Consider the following 18,097-nt stretch of genomic DNA (forward strand, 5'->3'; position numbering starts at 1 on the left):
CAAAGTAATTACTTTTAATTAAAAAAATGTAGTGATTCAGGATGTCTGAGGTAGAAGAGGTTACTGTGAGGCGCAGTGTTTATTAATAACTTCATGTAAAACATGGAAAATGAATTGAGTCTTAGAACATGGATCTGACCTAAATAGGCCAGAGAAAAAGATATCCAACCATGTTAGTACTCATGCCTTGGGACCTTTAAAAATTAATGCGTGCTCTAAGTATAAACTGCACTAAAAAATAAATAAGACATGGGTGGTAAGAATCATACACATCAATTATAATAATCAATCATAAATATGAGAAAAGCATAAAAAAGTATTCATTTGGAGAAGCCTAAAAACAGACTGTGCAAAGTATTTTCCCAGGGCTCTGGGAAACAGACCACTATTAGAGCTACAAATAATGTTTGTGTCATTGTTAAATTAATTTCTAAAATTTTCTTTCTAGTTGGCCAAGTTTAAAAATGACACAGGTATCAAAAATGAAATCAAATTTACTGGTATATTGTATGCTGCTAAAGTGTACTAAATGATGTAAAGATTAGCGAATGAGTCCAGTCATGACGTGTCATAATGCCTTACATAATGTTTTACAATTTAAATGTTTTACTCTTTTGTGAGGCGAACGTGATAACCACTACACTACGGAAACTACTCTTTTGTATTAAACTACAATTTAAGCATAATGTGGAAGAAGTAATCATAAATAAGACACATCAAATGAAAAATTCAAGAAAACACCATCACCAGTAACAGTAAAATGGCACAGGAAAAGAGATTAGGCAAATGCATTAATTTAAATGAAGTAAAATTTATTTTAAGAACATATGGATTAACAAGTACACATGCAAATTGCAAAAGGTGCTTAAAATCTAATTAAGCTATCTTGAGAGTGCCCTCATGCTAAATCTTTAAGATCAAATAAGCCTCATTATCACATTAACCTTCCTTCGACTCTCTTGTTATACAAGTGTCATTACATTAATTAGCCATTATACTGTTCTTTAAGTGCTGACCACCTCATGAGTGTTTTGTAACATAACCCAGTACTTGTATACACAGAAGTAATCTGTGAAATACCACTCCCATCCACCTGTGTAAACTAGTCCTGTAAAATAAGTCATGCTAATTAAATGAATGTACATATAATCGGATCATAATTTTATGAAGAAAAATAATTATTTAATATTAAAAAAACAGGATTCAGTATATTCACTTACCAACAAAAGTATGTTCACTTATACTATAAAGGAATTCTGACTGAATGAGTCAACTGTAGGTGAATACAGAACAGTAGTATCTGAGAATGAGTCATCTACTGAAGAGATTTGCACCTACTAACAAAAGACTCCTCACACCTCTTTGAATCATGTTAGAAGACTTTATCTCTCCCCAGCCCAAAGGATAAAGGACTTAAAATGTAAGTCAGGAAACCTAAAAAATATTAGAGGAATCCACAGGCAACAAAATCTCAGACATATGCTGAAGCAATATCTTCACCGATACAGCTCCTAGGGCAATGGAGACTAAAGAGAAAATAAAAAAAAATGCTACTACATCAAAATAAAAAGCTTCTGCACAGCAAAAACCCTCAACAACAACAACAACAACAAAAAACCATCAACAAAACAACAAGAAAGCCCACTGCATGGGAGAACATATTTGCCAATGTTATCTCTGATAAGTGTTCAATCTCCAACATTTACAGAGACCTCATAACAAAAGGAAGATAAACAACAAAATCAAAAAATGGGCAATGGACCTAAATAGATACTTTTTGAAAGAGGGCATTAGCAAGGCCAAGAGACATATGAAAACATGCTCAAAGTCACTAATCATTGGAGAGATGCAAATCAAAACGACAATGCGGTACCATCTCACACCTGTCACAATGGCTATCAACAAATCAACAAATGACAAGTGCTGGAGAGGATGTGGAGAAAAAGGAACTCTCGTGTACTGCTGGTGGGAATGCAGACTGGTGCAGCCACTGTGGAAAACAATATGGCGTTTCCTCAAAAAACTAAAAATAGAACTCCCATTTGACACAGTTATCCCACCTCTAGGAATATATCCCAAGAAACTAGAAATACCAATCAGAAAGGATATATATACACCCGTATGTTCATAGCAGCACAATTTACCATAGCTAAGATTTGGAAACAGCCTAAGTGCCCATCAGCAGATGAGTGGAATAGAAAACTGTGGTATATCTACACAATGGAATACTACTACACTGCGGTAAAAAAGAAGGAATTCTTACCATTTGCAACAACATGAATGGAACTGGAGATCATTATGCTAAGTGAAATAAGCCAGTCAGGGAAAGATAAATATCACATGATCTCACTCATTTGTGGAATATAATGAGCATAAACTGATGAACAAAAACAGATCCAGAGACAGAGAAGCATTGATGCGACAGTCAAACCTCACAGGGAAGGTGGGAGGGAGGGGGTAGAGTAAGGGGGAGAGATCAGCCAAAGGACTTGTATGCATGCATATAAGCCTAACCAATGGACACAGACACCAGGGGGGTGAGGGCATGAGTGGGGAGGCGGGGGGGGGGGGAGGGGTAAAGACACATATGTAATACCTTAATCAATTAATATATATATATATATATATATATATATATATATATATATATATATATATATACAAGAGGAGGAATGAAGTGTCTATATTGTATGATTTTAGAAAGAGTGAGCTTACATTTTACTCATCAGTTCTTACATTTTGGGTCCACCTGGAAAGACTATGCATTCTCTTCCGCTCTCTTGGGAAAATCAGTGGTATTGGCTCTGCTTCTATGTACTAAGGTCTACAGTAATGTTCATGACTTGGCGGGCAAATTGACTCATGACAATTAAATAATTGCCTTTTATTTCAACCATGTTCTCTAAGCAGCTTTTCTGTATGCAGATGATATTTTATTCTTTATAAGACTCTACTGCTTCTTTCTCTAAATTAGTTCTGAAGACAAGATCACAAAAGAGTGATGTTTTTTACTGATCTCCTAAATGCCCAGTATCTGTTGCTTTAGGAAACCTTGGGAAATTCACAAAAAGTGACACATGAACATGAGGAGAAATTAGAACTTTTGATGTGGATCCAGTTGGGTAACTCAAACCTGATGGTATGTGTCTCAGAGTTATTTTTTTAAAAAATAGTAACACAGTTGGCTTCTATATGCTACAGCCTCAGCATACAGTTTTAGGGCTTTAAGATTTAATAAAAATGAACTAATTAGATTTTATCTCATTGGGTAACATATTCCCTCATAAGTGAATAGTTCTGTTTATGCAGACAGAGCTGTGATTAACAAATGCAAACCTTGGGAAGCAGGTCACCCTGTGTGTGAACTGTCATAGTTCAACTTTGAATCACACAGGTACACTTTAGTTTGGTATTTCAAACAAGGCTAAAACAGGGATATGTTCTTTGTGAGGTATCAGTAAGTGGCTTTTCCTATGTTTCTCAACCAGGTCTATGGGCATCACTTTTGTGTTTTTTGGTGTTTTTCTGTGTTTTTTTTCCCCCTAATGCACAGGCAGCTAATTTCCATTAGTATTACAAAGCACTAAGGATAGATTATGGCTTTAAGGTATTAGTAATAGTTCTAAGTAGGAAATTGACTATCAGAATCCCATTAACTACCATTAGTTACCCAAAGGGGGTCTCGCAGAACTAACTTTCTATAAAGTAGGGCTTGTTCAAAGGCTGTCTGAGCACTAGCCCACTGCTATGTGGTGACAAATACAAGTGTCCCCTACTTTTCAAAAGTTCAGTTTGCTTTTACAAAAGACCTATATCTGCACCTGCTTTCCCCTAACTGTCATGGAGGCAGTGCACCCCCAGAGCAGCAGAGTGGCCCCCCAAGCTTCTTTCTGGGAGCTACACGCATGGCTGTGGGCGTAGCGGAGGTACTGTCAATTTACATGTTTGTCTATTATTAGGTAAGATGTTGTAGAAAGTATCCCTTATCAAAGATGTTAAAATATGAGGGGGAAAAACAATGTAAATAGTATATGCAGCTTGATAGGGGATAACAGGGCTCTGGATAAAGTTGTGAGAGGCCTCAAGTGTGGGAAGGTGGGAACTGGGTTTAATTTTAATTGTGTAGCCTGGATGTGTTGTTGACATTTAACAACAGAGTTGAAAGAGGTTGAAACAGAGCATTATGGAAATCTGGGAAGTATTTTCAGGCAGAGGGAATAACCAACTGTGGATGCTTGTCATATTTAAGGACAACAAGGGGGTGAGTATTAAGTGGAGCTGGAGCAGAGTTTGCAAGGAAGATAAGAGGATAATAAGTTACTGCAAAATCAGAACATTTTATGGTTTGTTTTGAAGGGCACTCCAAAGACAGGCTTTTAATCTGAGTGACATTGGGAGCCACTATAGGGTATTAAGCAGAGGAGCGATGTGATCTGACCTCATAAATATTGGGATACACAAAAGTAAGACTTATATTTCCTAGACCTCTTTCAAGTGTTTACACAGATTGTGGGAAACAATGTGTTAGAAAGAACAATATGAAGTTCTCATGGCATCCCTGGATGTATTTCAAAGTGACAGTAATTTTGATGGCCATGGAGCTATCCTCTATACCTAAGGGCACATGGCCAGGAAATCTATAGAATTAAGACTCAGGGACATCACTGCCAAGATGAAACATACTAAAAGTAATCCAGGCAAAATAATGATGGATCATGTATGGCCGTAGGTTAGATATTGTTCTAATGTAAGGACAGCCCTTGGGTGGGATTACTCGAATCAGTAAGAACAAGGTGGAAAATATTTGTTTGAACTGTGGGTATTTTTGGCAGACCAAATGCAATATTTTCAAATCTCTCACCAGGGCATATCCCACAAGACAACATGTAGAGAAATACTAAAAAATAAAAATGTTTGGACCTGAAAGCAGAGAGCAATAAAAAGAAGGAGACAATGATTTCAGTAGACTGCTCTACCAAAACTAAAGGAAAGAGTGCAAACCAAGAGATGATTAAAATGCCTGAACCCTCCTGAAAGAAATAATGGAACAACTAAAAGAAAGAATACTTTAGAAGCAGGGGGTGGGTGTAGCAGAAATAAATATAGCGCAAGGTCTAGGAACTTTCTAAACTGAGAAAATGATAACTGTGAAGCTCACAGTGAGGATTGGGTCTCTGCTACTTCCCTGAAGGCACAGTTTTCAGAAACACTAATCTCAATTTTAGTTTCGGAATCAGCAAAAGTATACATGCCAGCTGGAACAATGCTGGTGGAATCCCTACGGAACCGGTTTTACAAATGTAAGTAATTCCATTGTGGCATTAGGTTCAAAGTGCCTTTTGCCAAGCACAATATGATAGCCTTAAACGTTTTCTGAGAGAGGTGACATTGCAGGGTTTGATTTTTCTCCCAGAAAACTTAGGAGCATTGTTTTCTTGTGGCAAAATGAGGCGAGGTGTACACTAAATGTATTCCCCCTCTTTCTGAGCTGAGAGCTAGCTTTTCCCCCCTCAGACTCTCTTACAATAGAATGCACGAATTGTAAGCCCAGGTTAGCAGTCAAAAATGCCATCTGCTACCACAAGGCCTGTCCTAAATATCTACACAATACTTCATATATTGTCTCTTAACAAATACAAAGGATCCAGTGGAGGATCCAGGCCTCAGGGAAGTGATTCCAGAACTATCTGTGGTTGGGATCTTGTTGTGTTTTGTGGAAAATTTCCCCCTTAATTTCTACAGTTACCATAAAATAAGACCAGTTACATAGATGACATAGCAATACAAAATTATTATAAATTTTTTAAAAGCCTACTCATAAATTCTATGCTTTACCTCATGAATAGTAACAAATAATTCACAGGTTGGAGCAAGAACATGGAGCAGAGCTGAATTTCACATAGTTAAAGAATGTTTATTAGTCTAAAGAAAAACTTAAGAAATTTGTAGTTACATGAAAGAATGATGGGGGCTTAGAAAAGATAAATTTAAAAGTCTTGTTCACTTATTAAAAATATGTGAGAGATTTTTAACGCTTTAAAGGAAAAGAAAAACAATGAATGTGGGGTTTGTAACATAAAAAAGTAAAATGTTTACCAATCCTATATAATACAGAGGTAATATACAAATTGACCCTCATGCCCTCACAAGATGGCTGCCTACAACCAGGCTGGCAGAGGGGTGAGGGACGACCAAACGACTGAAAAAGCAGGCTGTGTGGGGTGACCAGGAAGGCAGGGGGGTTAGTGAGGGATGACCAAACGACTGAACAAGCAGGCTGCATGGGGTAACCAGGCTGGCAGGGGGGTTAGTGAGGGACGACCAAATGACTGAACAGCAGGCTACATGGGGCGGGGGGACTGTGAGGGATGACCAGGCCAGCATGAGGAGCAGTTGGGGGTGACCAGGCCAGCAGGGGGGGCAGATGGGGGCAACCAGGCTGGCAGGGGGGGGGAGTTTAAATGAGCAGGCCGGCAGAGGGGGGGCAATTAGGGGCAACCAGGCCAGCATACAGAGGTAGTAAGCCATGACCAGGCTGGCAGGGGGGAACGTGAGGGATGACCAGTCTGGCGGGGGGGGGGGGCAGTTGAGGGTGACCAGGCTGGTGGGGGGGCAGTTTAGGGTGACCAGTCCAGCTGGGGGGGGGCAGTTGTAGGCAACCAGGCTGGCAGGGAGGGCAGTTGGGGTGACCAGGCTGGTGGGGAGGGCAGTTGGGGGTGACCAGGTTGGCAGGAGAGGCAGCTGGGGGCAACCAAGCTGGCAGAGGGGGGCAGTTGGGGGTGACCAGGCTGGTGGGGAGGGCAGTTGGGGGTGACCAGGTTGGCAGGGGAGGCAGCTGGGGGCAACCAAGCTGGCACGGGGGAGCAGTTGGGGGTGACCAGGCTGGCAGAGGGGGCAGTTCGGGGCTATCAGGCTGGCAGGCAGAGGTGGTTAGGGGTGATAAGGCTGGCAGGGGGAGCAGTTAGGGGTGATCAGGCAGGCAGGCAGGTGAGCAGTTAGGAGCCAGTGGTCCCGGATTGTGAGAGGAATGTCTGACTGCCAGTTTAGGCCCGATCCCCAGGATCGGCCTAAACCGGCAATCAGACATCCCCTGAGCGGTCCCAGATTGGAGAGGGTGCAGACTGGGCTGAGGGGACCTCCACCCCCGTGCACGAATTTCGTGCACTGGGCCTCTGGTATTATAATAATACATGGAAAGGAGAGATCAAAGTATGCTACTTTAATGTTTTTATTTTATACTAGAGGCCCAATGCATGAAATTCATGCAAAAGTAGGCCTTCCTTCCCCCAGCTGCTGGCACAGGCTTCCCTCTGGCTCCTGGGACCTGGGCTTCCCTCGCAACCCTGGCTTCGACCAGAAGGACGTCCAGTCTAATTAGCATATTACACTTGTATTTTTATAGATTGGTGAAATATTTGATGATACATAGTAATATGTTTAAGTTGTATATTGTAAATATACCTTACGGCTACACTTTAAAAATAAAAATTAAAAAACAGGTATAACTAATAAGTCAATAGTAGAGAAAAGATAGAATTGTAAAAGTTATGCAACCTAACAGAAGATAGAATACAAGGAAATAAATGAATATAGAACTAATGTAATCGTTTGAAAACAAATTACATGATGACACCTTTAAGTCCAGTGAGAATTAGCCCATCATACATATATATGGTGAAGTTGTCCCAAAGCAATAAACTTATCAAGGACCTCTCTCATTGTAAAGGATATCAGAGAAGAACTTGATTCTTTAGGATTTACTTACTTTAAACCATTTGGACTTTCTTTAAATTTTATGTTGTAAGAATTTAATTTTGGATATTAATTACTTTGGGCTAATTTATTTGGAACTTTAATCTTTAAAGTTTTATTTCTTTCTGGGAATATAATAAATTACATATTAAATTTTGAGCATCTCTATGCTCTCGCTATTGCATAATTGAAGTATCAGGCTGTCATGATTTAATCTAATTTAATCTATTGAACGGTTAACTGGACATACTTTAGCATGGGAAATAATAGAGAGAACGTATTTTTTGCCTTGGAGTTCATAAATCAATGTACTTTCTATCATGTTTAAAAGCCTTCTGGGAGCAAACATATAGTGCCCACCAGTAGTTCTCAGGGGAACTACAAAAGGGCAGCAATAGTAACTAGGATAAGGCCTTTTCTAAGTAGGAGTGTCCCCAAGATTAGCTCTGAGAAAATTAGTTAGGTTCAGATAGTTGATTCCGGAAGTGATCTCAGGATGCACAGGCTAAAAAGAGAGAAAAGTAAGATAAAGGTTAAGAAAAATAGAGAGAGAGAGAAAGGAGAGAGAGAGAGAGAGAGAGAGAGAGAGAGAGAGAGAGAGAGAGAGGAAGGGAGGGAGGGAGGGAGGGAGGGAGGGAGGGAGGGAGGGAGGGAGGGAGGAAGGACATTCATGATATTCATGACCATGCTATTATTATGAACAAAAATAGCTCAATTCCAATGTAGACCCTCCGAAGAATCATGTACTAGACCCTCCGAAGAATCATGTACAAGGCAGCTCAGAATCTGCCCACAGAATGGGTGGGAAGCTGAGCTTCTTACCCATTGACTTGTGTCCCTTATTGGTTAAGGACTGTCCTGAGGGCATTAAACACCTGGCACATCTGAGCTACCTTGAATGCATCTGGTAAAGTTTCCTGGTTCAAATAAAATTCTAAAAAAGTGGCAGAAAGACTGGTTCCTCCAGTAACAAGCTGTCAAAAGACCTCCACCACAGCTGAGGTGGTCAGTGCAGGGTTTGGAGAAAGACGTCAAGGTTGTTTGCTGCAGGACCTCATGAGGGGTAAGACTGATTTAAAACATGTCTGATCTCTGACCCCTAAGTAGGAGTGACTCCCTGAGGTCACTATAAACTTAGTTTCAGGTCAAAAGAGACTAAAGCTGGAGAATATGAGGAAGGAACACATTCTCTCACTCCTCATGTTTCTAGCCAATACAACTGTTTGAGCAGCAGTTCTCAAACATTATAGTCAAAATCATCAGGAGTGTTTGTTATTCTATCTCTTCCCCAGAGCCTCTGATTCCATAGGGGTGGTACATCCTGTCCTGATAATTTTCATTTAAAACAACTTGCTGATGCTGGCTGCCCAAGACCCACAGTTGGAGAATTACTGAGACAGAGTAATCCTTCTCTCTCTCCCATCCTTTAATAACTCACAGTGGGAGGAGGACCAAGAAGGACAAAGGAAGGCTCTCACTTCCTCCTTTCAGGATCTTACTGTTTGCAGGAAGGTTTTATTCCCATCCCCACTTTGGCCAAACAGAAAGCTTGGCAGGGTTAGTAGGGCAGACTGCCTATGAATGGATAAGAAAATTCCACTCTATGAGGCAAAGGAAGCTGCCCATTATTACCTTACATTTAAGGCACTTTCTAACTTTGAGGGGGGGAAAAAGGGGATATGCTATATAGGCATCCTAGAAAACCAGCAATCTTGTATAGAAATTTCTGACATGAAAAAAAAAAATACACTTGATATTATGTGTGAAGTCTTAAACAATATGAACAAGAACTAGGTCCATGGTGAATATGGACAAGCTTTCTGCCCAGAGGGTAGTGTAAACACTGAACATTTCAAACATTCTGTATCATAAGCTGAAAATCTAAAGGCAATTTACTTTATGTAAAAAGAAAAAGAAAAGCATGAAATGAATTCCACTGGTAGAGTCAAGCACCTTTGATTTATACATAATATTTCTTCTGACAAGGACACAGAAGCACTCTCATATTTCAATGATTTAATTTTGCATTGTTTGAAAAAAATCAGGGCGTTTGATAGACTTTTATTTGACTTGCACCCTGGGATATTTAAATAGACTTTGCACTTCAAAAACACTTTTTCACAAATTCCATTAACTTGTATTTTCAGAGCTTTTTATGGTAATCAATGATATATTTTATTTTTTTATTACTAATTGACAAATTGTTAAGATAAATATGTTAAATTCCCTATGAAAATCTAATTTTCTAAAGGTCTTTTTAACCTTTTCTGAAAAGTGGATGGAGAATGGAAAATGAATTAAACTAGTTTTAGAGATTTATTAGGTCCATAAATGTGCAATTTGCCTATCTAATTTGCATTTTCTTTGTATTTTTCCATTGTAAAAGTTCATTCCTAAATATTCTTTTTTGATTGAACTACAACAGTATTCTGAGTGATCTCAAGTTTACTATACTTATTTATACACAAAAACATATGTTTAAAGTTACGTCAAATATAAAACAACTTAAACCCAAAGGAAAGAGAAACAAACACACAAAAGAAGGAAGAAATGGCTTGTTTAGCAAATCACTTATAAGGCTTCTATTTTGTAGCTAATCCTACTATTTCAAAATATTTTATTAGAAAGTGTTATGTTAAGGAGAAAAACCACAGGTCCAAAATGGTGTCACCGGTGCTACCGTAAAAGCCCATGATACCACACCTAGATTTAATACCTGATCGAATTGCACTTTCAACCTCTCTTAGTCAGTCTAAAAGTTTTTGGTTACGCATCAGTAAAGTAATCTGTCAGGTAGACCCTCACCATCCCCATAGAAGGAAGAGGCAATATGAATGATAAAAAAAACCTTCCCATTCTCTTCCCCCAAAGTAAAGATGTCCTGGTCCCCCATAAGAAAAACACACTATAGCAAAACGTTCCTGTTATTTAGGGTCACTGTTATAGAAGCTAAAGGCAATCTCTCACTGATATACAATATGTTTTTACAGTTCTTTGGCCCTTCAAATAGGTTTAAGTATTAAAGATGATTCTTAAAATGCACTTATTATCTTCCCTCATTGATAAAAATGCATCAGAACAAGTTTTTAATTAATTATATTTCAATTTGATGAATTAGTGTTATTTTATACTTCATTTCTCCTTTTTAGCTAAAGCCAGAACTGGCAAGTTAGATTTAGAACTGCTGAGCTGCCTAAACATTTATCAAAACTTTATGGTCCATATATTTTTTATATAGACTTAATCTAATTGAAAGTAGTTCTGATAAACAGAAATTGTCAGATGCCTTAAGAAAATGCCTTGAGTGAAGTTATTGTGTGTGTGTTTTTCCTCCCTTGTAACCCATTCTATTATTACCTGACCAATTTGGAAACTATAATAATTTTTTTCACTTCATTTCACATTTCTCATGGTCTCACTTCTTCCCTTACCCTACCACTAATTCTGTGGCCACTTATTTTAATCCTTCTTTTATAAACTTGATTAACTTCTTTTTCTATGTCTCTCTCTCACTTACCTGACAAAATAAAATGCTGGTTAAATTCAAATCACTTTTTTCTCTGATTGGAAATTCACAGCCAACACAGCTGAATAAAAACATTTGAAGATATATCTTCTCGAGAACTCCCAAAGATCTGCCCAACATAACAACTACATACTGCTTATTTCCATCACCATCCTGACCTACAAGGTAAGTATCTATACTAATAAAAGGGTAACATGCAAATTGGTCATCATGCCCTCACAGTAACAACCGAACAGCAGACTGCATGGGGCAACCAGGCCGGCAGGGGGGTTAGCGAGGGATGACCAAACAACTGACCAGCAGGCTGTGTGGGGCGACCAGGCCGGCAGGGGGGGCAGTGAGGGGTGACCAGGCCGGCAGGCAGAGGTGGTTAGGGGTGATCAGGCTGGCGGGGGGGGGGGGGGGCAGTTAGGGGTGATCAAGCAGGCAGGCAGGTGAGCAGTTAGAAGCCAGCACTCCTGGATTATGAGAGGGATGTCCAACTGCCAGTTGGACATACCCCGAGCGGTCCTGGATTGGAGAGGGTCCAGACTGGGCTGAGGGGACACCACCTCCCCCCACCCCCCCATGCATGAATTTTGTGTACCCGGCCTCTAGTCCGATATAAGAAAGAGCTAATATGCTAATTAGACTGAACAGCAGAATGATCTTCTGATGAAGCCCCTTGCATGAATTTCTAGTTTTATATAATTACCCTTTCTCAAACAACTAATGTTCTCACAAATTCCTCATTTTCAATAGTTGGTATTCCTAAGTGCACTGAAAAAACCCCAAGCAATGTAAAGAGGATTTCCAGGTGCTCCCACCCTGAGGCCTTGTTCCCAGTCTGTCTTGCTCACTGTTTTAATAGATTAACTATTCATTTTCCAAACACCAATCCTTCCATTGGTATAACTACATTACATCAACTCTTTAAGGACTCAACTACTGCAATTATCCCCTTTTCTCTTAAATAAGTTGCTTTTCATTTTATGTAATGTGCGTAAACTTCATTTCTTAAATATGACCTTTTCTCCTTTCTTTCCTTTTGATTCAAACTGGCCACATCCAGCACCCTGACTCACCACCTGCCTCCTTCTCCTTTGTACAGCCACTCCCTTAATTAATAAGCAAGGACAAAGAGGTTCTGGTTGGCATCAAATAATCTTGGGAACAAAGTCTCAGGTCTGCTGACTCCAGAGGAAGAGTTTCAGTCAAACTAGAGATGACATCTAGGCTTCCGTTGTGCTTTATTGTGTTTTTTTTAATATTTTATTTTATTTTTTACTTCTTTATTGTTTAAAGTATTACATAAGTCTTCTTTTCCCCTCATTGACCTCTCTGGCCACAGAAAAGCAGGAAACCAGACGAAGCAACATCATGGATTGAAGTTAATTAGGACCAGGCGCACTGATCAATTATCCCCTACCCTAGTACTGACCAATCAATAGAGACCCAGCCTGACCATGACTCTAACTCCCTTAGTCACTATGATTAATAGTTTCTCCCCTATATGACCCACACCCTCAAAGCTATCAGGGAGCCAGGTCTTTGAGCATTAGCTCACCTGTATCTCAGGGCAGGGACCACTTCCTAAAAATATGCCCTTATTCTCTTTGCTTTACCTCAGCATAAAAAAGGACCACATCTGTAATTTTCTAAAACTCCCTCTTTTGTCTTCACATCATTTTCCAACTACTGCAGGGCCCTCTCTCTGTTCACCTTCAACTAATGTACAGTAATGATAATATGATTGTTCCTTTTTCCAAATCCTATCCTTCAACATATATACCAAGGATTTTGAAGTAGATTACATGTAGTAGTAGGTAATAGAAGAGACTGATTTTACTCCCAAGTTCAGGGATCTTTTTGTTCCTGGAAAAGGGAAAGCATCCGTGCTCAGCCTAGGCAATCACTCCTAATGCAGTAGTTCCCCTCTTCTCTGCAGTTTTGTTCCCACAGTTTCAGTTACCTGCGGTCAACTGAGGTCTAAAAATATGAAAATAAAAATTCCACAAATAAACCACTCATAAATTTTAAACTGCACATAGTTCTGAGTATCTTGATGAAATATCCAACAGTCTCAATACACCTGCTCAGAACATAAATCATCTCTTTATCCAGATCTCCACACTGTATACCCTCCCTGACCATTGCTCACTTAGTAGCTGTCTTGGTTATCAGATCAACTGTCATGCTATCAAAGTGCTTGTGTTCAAGTAACACTTATTTTACTTAATAATGGCCCCAAAGCACAAGAGTAGTGATGTTGGCAATTCAGATATGCCAAAGAGAAGCTAGAAGCAAACGCCTCCATGAAGTGAAAAGGTAAAAGTTCTCAATTTAATAAGAAAAATAATTGTGTGCTGAGGTTGCTAAAATCTAGAGTAATCCAGTATCTTCTAGCTGTAAAATTGTGAAGACTAAAGAAATTCCTTCTTGTTTTGCTCACAACTCAAAGTGCAAAAGTTATAGCCATAGTGCACAATAAGTGTTTAATTAAGATGGTAAAGGCATTAATTATGTGCTAACTCTGTGCGTAGAAAACACGAATAGAAAACATGTTCCTATTAATGGGAACACTGAGCCTACACAAAGACTTCAACAAGGGAAACCCTGGAACAAATGGCCGTACTCACATAACTTTTATTATAGTTTATAGTTATAATTGTTCTATTTTAGTTTTAGTTACTGTTGTTAAGCTTTTACTGTTCCTAATTTATAAATCAAACTTTATCATAGGTATGTATAGGAAAGAACATAGTATATATAGGGTTCAGTACTATCTGTGCTTTCAGGCACACACTGGGAGTCTATTCTCTGCAGATAAAGGGAGACTAATGTATTGAATTTCTCTTAATTAATTTATAATATTAAGACTGATAGTGGGGGAGAGGGAGCTCTAAGACATCATTATTCCTTTATGTCTAGGAAGCCAAGGGAGTTTCTGCCTTCATTTTATAAATCACAGGTTGAATTAAAATATATATTTTATTAGTATGGAAATGATCAGTTTGTATTAATCAAACATGCAATTGTATATCACCAATTCAACTAAATAACTAAAATTTGAATTAAATCAGAAAGAAAACAAAGCTTTGATTATAAGAATGATATCAGCTTACGTGGCCAATGTTCATAGCCATCAAATTAACCATTAAGAGTATAAAATGTGCTATAGATAATAAGTTTCCTATATCATCACTAAGATAAGTGAAATAGATGATCTGATTACATTTTAAATGTTTCTTTTTTTAGTTTCTAAAAGTTATATGGTTGCTTATTTGTTGGTATTCTTAAACTTAAAAGCTAATTTCAATTTTCTTTGCTTTAATTTTTTAGTTAGAATGAGATACTTTGCAATGATTCCTGATGAGAAAAGTGGTACAGCTTACAGTATTTATTCAACTCAAACACTTTTTTAAATGAAAAAAAAGTTTTGCATTAACAGTAAGTCCAAAGACTTAAAAAAAAATTAAGCCTTACCTTCCCAGTCAACAACAATACTCCTTGACTACCTAACAAAGCAAAAAGTAATTATAGCAATATCACAGTTCTTACCATTCACTTGGAAGATGTGAGTCTGATAGACTTGTTCATAGCCATCTGCATAGCAGGTATAGTTGCCCATGTGAGTTGTGGTAACCTTAGTAATATACAAGGATCCATCATCTCCAAAGTCCTATAGAAAAAAAAGTAAATTTTAAAAAGTGACCTGTTTGTATTTAATATATTTTTAAACAATTTTAAAACGTGTACTCAGAAGCAAAGTAAAGAGAGTAAAATATTGTTTTAAATTATCAAAATAATCATAAAAGTCCTATAAAGTTGGGAGACTAGTAATAACTACTTTTGTTAACACATGTTTTGTTTAAAAAGTGTAATTTCATTCATAAACATAGCTTTTTAGTATTTATATGAAGTATATGAAGTGATGTGTAAATTAACTCAATCCCCACATATTTTTTTCTATTCCAGTTTACATTTTTAATGAATAAAGATATACTATGTTTTTTCTTAGTTGTAGTTAAAGCAAGAGATCTTAATTACATTATTTGCACTTATAATTGTTCATTTTGTTTTATGTCCCTTAATTATATATTTATCCAGAAAAAAATTAAAAAGGGTGGTCATAGATAAAATTTATAGCCATATTGATAGAACAGGATTTCTTAAAACTCAGAAATAATCAATATATTAGAAAAAATTACCATAATATTTCAAAGCTATGGGAACAATTACATAAACACTTTGGAAGAAAGGGAAAAAAATCTCACTTATTTGTCAAAATAAAATCCAATAACAACTTTGGAACAGTAAAGACTGGAAAGTCTTTTCTTCCATGAAAACAATGGCTATATTGGCAAATTTGTTAAAACTAATCTTTTTAAAATTCTGGAAATAGGCAAAAGCTCACACCAAATTACAGACCACAAATTGTAGTAATCATTTCACAATATATGTGAATCAAACCATTATGTATGTATGTATGTATGTATGTATGTGTGTCAATTATTTATAAAAAAACACACACATAAAACAAAACAAAAAAAAAAAAAACTGGCGAAAAAAAGAGGATGAATCTCCATAAATGCTGGGATTTGTGTCATCCCTCTCTCCACAGCTGCTTTGGAAGTCTTGACCCACCAGCTTCTTAACTCATCATCCAAGCAAACACCTGAGGGCTAAGAACAAGTTTAGAACTTCTCCAAGACCTCATCTGTGTGAAGGCTTCTGCCCATAAAGGCCTTTATTAAAAAACAAACAAACAAACAAAACACACAAAAAAACAGTTGTTTAACATGGAACTACTTACTAGTTGTGGATAACAACAGGCACCACCACAACAACATAAACGTAAAAGAAAAAACAAATGGGATGTCCACAGGGATATTTAAAAGATCCTGGGAATATAGAAGAACATACAAATGTGCAGGGTTGTACCCTTGACCAGAAAATATATATTAGAGAATCCCTAATCCCTCATCTCTGACTGACCTTAGTGAAGACTAACGCAGACTTGTAAATGCTTGTAGGAGCATTCAGCACATGTCAATAAACTGAAGTAGAGCACCTCAGCAAAGTCTGGAGGATTTACTTGTCCAAGGTATTTAATTAAATCTCTGTCTGATCATTAGCTCACCACTAGGACAACTGAGCAAAGATTTCCATGACCATGCACAGCAAACTAAAGAAAAATAGATCAATTATACTTCATCAAAATTAGAAACTTTTGCTCCCCAAAGAACACTATCATGAAAGTAAACAAATAAATAACTAAAAATGAAAACTGCACAGAATGGGAAAATTCTCAAATTATCTGTCTCATATGGTTCTTGTATCCAGAATATATAATGAACCATGAAATGAAACACATAAATAATCCTTTTAAGACAATAGGTAAAGGATTTGAATGAGCAATTTACAATGGGTAATATACTATTTAATAAAGAGGGAATATGCTAATTGACCATCACAACCTCACAAAGATGGCAGCGTCCACAGCCAATAAGGAGGGAATATGCTAGTTGACTACCACACCCTCAAAGATGGCGGTGCCCACAGCCGCAAGATGGCAGCACCCAGTCCCCTCAGCCCTGCCAGGGTACCTGCCTCTGGAGTCCCCCTGTCCCCTCAGCCCCCCAGCTACCCAGGGCCGGCCTAAAGGACCCCACCTCCAGTGAATGAATTCTCATGCACTGGGCCTCTAGTAAGCACATAAAAGGCTGTTCAGCACCATTAGTCATTAGGGAAATGCAAATAAAAATCACTATGAGATACCAGTTTACATCTTCTAGACTGGCAAACAAAACAAAACAAAACCCTCAAAATGCAATTGTATGAGAGCATTTGGAAACACTGGAATCTTCAATTGTTGTTGGTAGGAATATTAAATGGTACACCTACTTTGGATAATAGCTTGGCAGTTCCTTAAAAAGTTAAAGAAAGGGTCATGATGTCTCTAACAGTTTAACTCCTAGGCATACACGAAAAAATGCACCAAAGGGTCACAAGTTTGATTCCCAGTCAAGGGCATGTACCTGGGTTGCAGGCACATGCAGGAGGCAACCAATCAATGTATCTCCTACACTGATGTCTCTCTCTCTCTCTCTCTCTCTCTCTCTCTCTCTCTCTCTTTACCCCTTCCTCCCTCCCTTCCACTCTCTCTAAAAAGCAATGGAAAAAAAATATCTTCAGATGAGGATTAACAACAGGAAAAAACACAAAAAATATTTCTACACACCAATTATACATAGATATTCATAGTCGCATTAACTTATAATAATCAAAAAGTAAAAACTCAATACCTATCAATTGATGAATAGATATACACATAGTGGCATATTTATATACAATAAAATGTTATTTGTCAATAAAAGGGAATAAAGGTACTGATATATCTTACAACATGAATAACCCAGTCCTATAGAGACAAAAAATAAAGTTTATCAGTAGAGAGGGGAATGGGAGATGGTAAATGGCTGCTAAAAATATGAAATACTTTTTGGAATGATGGAAATGTTCTAAACTTTGATAGCCATGATGGCTGCAAAATTTTGTGACTATACTAAAACCACTAAATTGTACACTTTAAAGGGATTAGTTTTATAGTATCATAATCATATTTCAATAAAGTTGTTATCAATATAACTTATGCATAAAATATTTAAATATAAAAAAATAACTATGCTAGAATAAAATTATCATTTTGGCTAATGAAATCTTTATTGAGTATAGAAAAGTTAAAAATCAAGAAAGAATTATCAATATGTTTATATAAAAACACTTCTGTATTACAAAACATTGTAAGCATTAAAAGGAAGATAAGAACAGATTATC

The 18,097-nt window shown here is 37.7% G+C and overlaps 1 protein-coding gene across 3 annotated transcripts in view; it reads right to left on the bottom strand.

Annotated features, from left to right (window-relative positions):
* The window catches only part of FSTL5 (follistatin like 5), a gene marked incomplete at both ends in the record, with an annotated part of 536,981 nt that overhangs the window by 132,961 nt on the left and 385,923 nt on the right, over window positions 1–18,097 (bottom strand). For all 3 annotated transcript variants that reach the window (XM_079773039.1, XM_079773038.1, XM_079773037.1), the window contains one exon: window positions 14,819–14,939. In XM_079773039.1, coding sequence (XP_079629165.1) covers window positions 14,819–14,939 — 121 coding nt within the window. The remainder of the gene's footprint in view (window positions 1–14,818; window positions 14,940–18,097) is intronic.

The sequence above is a fragment of the Cnephaeus nilssonii genome (genome assembly GCF_951640355.1).
Source record: "Cnephaeus nilssonii genome assembly, chromosome: 5".
In the NCBI taxonomy this organism is placed as follows: domain Eukaryota; kingdom Metazoa; phylum Chordata; class Mammalia; order Chiroptera; family Vespertilionidae; genus Cnephaeus; species Cnephaeus nilssonii.